We start from the raw sequence: 4,217 nt of genomic DNA, 5'->3' as shown, positions 1-4,217 counted from the left end.
TGACCCCAGGGAAGGTTTATGGATAATCGAATTTTCAAAAATAAGCCTATAACAAAATTCAATTTTAAAATTTTTTTTAATCCACGAATTTTTTTTTAAAAAATCCGCGCATTTTTTTTTAATGTATATTTAGAGAAAATTTTCACAATTGAAATAGAAGGTGGGCGCACCCTAGCCTAGTATATATATATATATATATACTTTGCTTGTCTGTCTGTTTGTTTGTATCCAACAAACGTCAAAACGCGACGGCAGAACCGATCGGGCCCAACTTTTTGTGGGACCTCACATGACCATAGGGAAGGTTTATGGATGATCAAAAATTCAAAAATTAGCCTCCAACAAAATTCAATTTTTTAATCAAATTTTGAAAATCAACGATTTTTTCTTTGAAAATCCTCGAATTTTTTGTTTTTACATGTATAAAAAGAGAAAACTTCAATCGAAATAGAAGACGGGTGTGAAGCGCCCTAAAAGCCTAGTCTATATATATACTTTGCGTGTCAGTCTGTCTGTTTGTATCCAATAAACGTCAAAACTACTAAACCGATCGGGCCCAAGTTTTGTTTGGGACCTCGCATGACCCCAGGGAAGGTTTTTGGATGCTCAGAGCTGGGAACTTTTGAATGGTGGATATCGGGATTAATCCTTGATCCAATCTTGATCTTAATCTCGAGAATAAATAATGCTTGTTCTCCTCATGTTATTAATCTCTAGATAAATAAACCGATCGGGATTAAGGATATTTCATTCTAAAGTTTTCAGCTCAGAGTTGGGAACTTTTAAATGGTGGATATCGGGATTAATCCTTGATCCAATCTTTATCTTAATCTCGAGAATAAATAATGCTTGTTCTCCTCATGTTATTAATCTCTAGATAAATTAACCGATCGGGATTAAGGATATTTCATTCTAAAGTTTTCAGCTCAGAGTTGGGAACTTTTGAATGGTGGATATCGGGATTAATCCTTGATCCAATCTTTATCTTAATCTCGAGAATAAATAATGCTTGTTCTTCTCATGTTATTAATCTCTAGATAAATTAACCGATGATTAAGGATATTTCATTCTAAAGTTTTCAGCTAAGATATACAAAAAGTTGTATCCAAAAGCTTATGATTAATATGAAAATTTAACAATGCACGAAAAAATAGGTAAAAATCTACGAACTTTATTTTGTTATTGTTTTATACTGTACAAAGAGAAGATGCTCACAGATAGAGCCACAAGTAAAAGTCAAAATAGAGGATAGGCGCGAAGCGCCCTAAAAGTCTGGTTTGTTAAATTTCAATCAGTATAAAATATTTCAAAGCAAAAATTGTAACTTTTCTGCAAAACCAAGTTTCTCGTGCAAAACAGAAATATTTAAAACAAATTTTAAGACGGTTTTAGAATTTTTTATTATTATTCAAATCTATTTATTGATCAAAATGGTACAGAGCAAATGACAATAAACTTTATATATATATTATCTGTATGTACATTTTGATTTTTCTTCGATTTTATAAAATGTGCAGAAGAAAACAACAAAAATTATATCGGTAAAGATTAATAAAATAAAAAAATTGAGACGGATAGAGACAATTGCAGAGAGAGATGTTATTGAAAAAACAGCAGCTAATGTTTCTTTTATAGAGTTAAAATCATTTGAAAGAAAAAATATAGTTTTGCAATATCAACATTGAGTTATAGTTTTGCACCATAAAAATAAAGCGCCTGCGGAAAGAGCGGTAATTGTAGAATTTAGAATTTAATTTTCAAAACAATGGATAACTTTTGTTTCGTTCCCCCCTCCCTTTTTTTACATAAAACTATGAACATTGAACAATATCTTTAGTTTAAAAAAGTTCTCTTACCTAGGAGTGCAATATGTTTACTATTAATAACAACAACATGGTCGCCACAGTCATTCTTAGGATGATAAATAGGCTTATTCTTTCCCTCCAGGTGGTTCGTTATTATCTAGAATAGATAGTTAGATGGATAGATAGATGGATAGATAGTTAGATGGATAGATTGATAGTTATTAGATAGATAAATAGTTAGTTATATTGAGAGATAGATAGTTGGCAGATAAATAGATATAGATAGATATATGGTAAATAGATAGATAGACATATGATAAATAGATAGTTAGAGAGAGCTAGCTAGCAAGATAGATAGATAGATCATTCATTCCCAAAAGCGACGAAATTTCGTAATTAAGCGACCAAATTATAGGGCCGATTTAGAAACAGGGGGAGGTGAGGGAGTGTACTAGAAAAGGGAGGGGGAAAGCAACAAGAAGGGGGTAGACAAGACCAGGAACCGAGGTTGACCGCAGAATCTAATTGCCAGCCAGGGTGACCGTCGACCACCCCCAACATACAAGCCAACCATACAGCTCCATATGGTTCCAACAATCAGTCAGAAATTGATCTTCAAAGAGAGAATTTCAAAATGGTTACGCTAATTTCTCCTTTACTCGAACTCCAGGGGGATCTGTCGCAGTTCTTAGTAACAGACGACAGCGACAAGTTGTTATACGACTTTAACCCTAGTACTGAATCAATCAACAGTTTGTTAACAATTGACAGCTGTATAAGAGAGCTGCTTGGACTGGACAATGAGGAAGCTAAGAAAAAAGTTGATCATACTGAAAACAGCGATGATGATAGAGTGACTAAAGCTAAGGATAAATCCCGTGACTCTGAGAAGAATAAAACCAGTCTGAAATCCATCAAGAAGAGGAGATCAAGACAGTTGTCTGAGAGAGTGAATAAGCGAGGGCTGTTCTACCAACTGATGGTCAATCGAGTAATCGGCAATCAATTCATTATCGGCAACTTTTAGTTAATCGATTAAATGTGTTCAGCAAAAGTAACAACGTGTTCAGCAATAACAACAATGTGATCTGCAATAGCAACGATAAGTTCAGCAAACGTAAACATTATGTTCAGCAGGAAATAGTTCAGGATTAGCAACATTTAACTCAGTAAAAGCCAAAAAGTGATTTTTGTATATATTTCGTAAATTTAAATGTGTGTAAATAAACTGTTAAACAATGTTAGATTTTCTTTTTGAATATTTTGTTTCTGTTAAATGTTAGGTTGATGGAAATTACTAATATGTAGATTGTAGATAGATAGTCAAGAAATTAGATAGATAAATATATTTCAACAAAAATGCAAATGGGCCTAAACGTAATTGAGGAGTTGCATCACCGATTCACAAGAGTACCCTTTAACATTTTTCTGCGCAAGAAAGTGAACGATATAGTCTGTTTTCTTTTCGACTAATTCCTTTCTATTTTCGCAGTATAAATCCGCACGACATAGTATTAATCCTGATAAATTTTCAGCTAGACAAATAAGGTGATTTTAATCAGAAAAAAATGATTTCCAATAGAATGAAGGTTTAAGGGACATCGTTGTAAATTAGACATGCCCCTCTACATAGACTAAAAAGATATCAAATAGTCCCTAGTTTAAGAACAATGAGCGCTGATCGCGTACCTTTGCTGAATGAAAAGGATTCTGCCACTTTGCGTCGTATAGATGCCAGGTTCGGGCAAAAGTTGACCACTGTTTCACACGGTCAAACCTACTCATTCTTCAACCTGAAACTATTGTATATTCAAACTATTTTATATTCAAACCAAATTTCATACAGAAAACACAAAACTTTTTACAAAAATAAAGACAGCTGTTTATATAATCTATATAATAAAACAAGACATTCGTGTATATATATATATGTTGCGTATAGCCGGCCAAACTGCTGGACTGATTGGGCTAACATTTTCTGTGGGATACTCATGGGTGGCCGTTATAGGTTTATAGTCTTAAAAAATCTAAATTTTTTTTCTTCAATTTTTATTTTATTTTTTAGCCCTTCAGCTAGTATTTCATAATTAAACTATACTCTTGTTTAAATTTGAAAGAAGATAAATAAGAAACAAAACGTGAAAAACATGTTAATAGTAATAAAAAATTGTTTATAGGGGATTCTTGTTTACTTTACAAGTTTATATTTGAAAAGAAAAGAAGAAAAACGCGCAAAATTTTTAAGTGGATTTAAGAAAAGACACTAGAACAGCATTTTTTGCCGCTTCGCGCACATGTTTAATTAATTTACTCATGTAACACAAGAACAAACCATGGATATCATAAGAATTTGGTATATTATTGAGCACAGAGCCGACCCTTCTACAATAAAAAATGCCATTTTTTTACTTC

General features: G+C 32.7%; 1 protein-coding gene across 1 annotated transcript in view; it reads right to left on the bottom strand.

Annotated features, from left to right (window-relative positions):
• LOC111703760 (39S ribosomal protein L13, mitochondrial) overlaps positions 1 to 3,989 on the bottom strand; it is a gene marked incomplete in the record, with an annotated part of 5,577 nt that extends 1,588 nt beyond the window's left edge. The window contains 2 exon segments of the mRNA XM_023475802.1: positions 1,857 to 1,962; positions 3,495 to 3,989. Of these exon segments, the coding sequence (XP_023331570.1) occupies positions 1,857 to 1,962; positions 3,495 to 3,590 (202 nt within the window).
• Between the last annotated feature and the right edge of the window lie 228 nt (positions 3,990 to 4,217).

Source organism: Eurytemora carolleeae, unplaced genomic scaffold (assembly GCF_000591075.1).
Source record: "Eurytemora carolleeae unplaced genomic scaffold, Eaff_2.0 scaffold553, whole genome shotgun sequence".
NCBI lineage: Eukaryota > Metazoa > Arthropoda > Copepoda > Calanoida > Temoridae > Eurytemora > Eurytemora carolleeae.
Note: the sequence above shows the minus strand (reverse complement) of the source record. Positions and strands in the feature narration are given on the sequence as shown.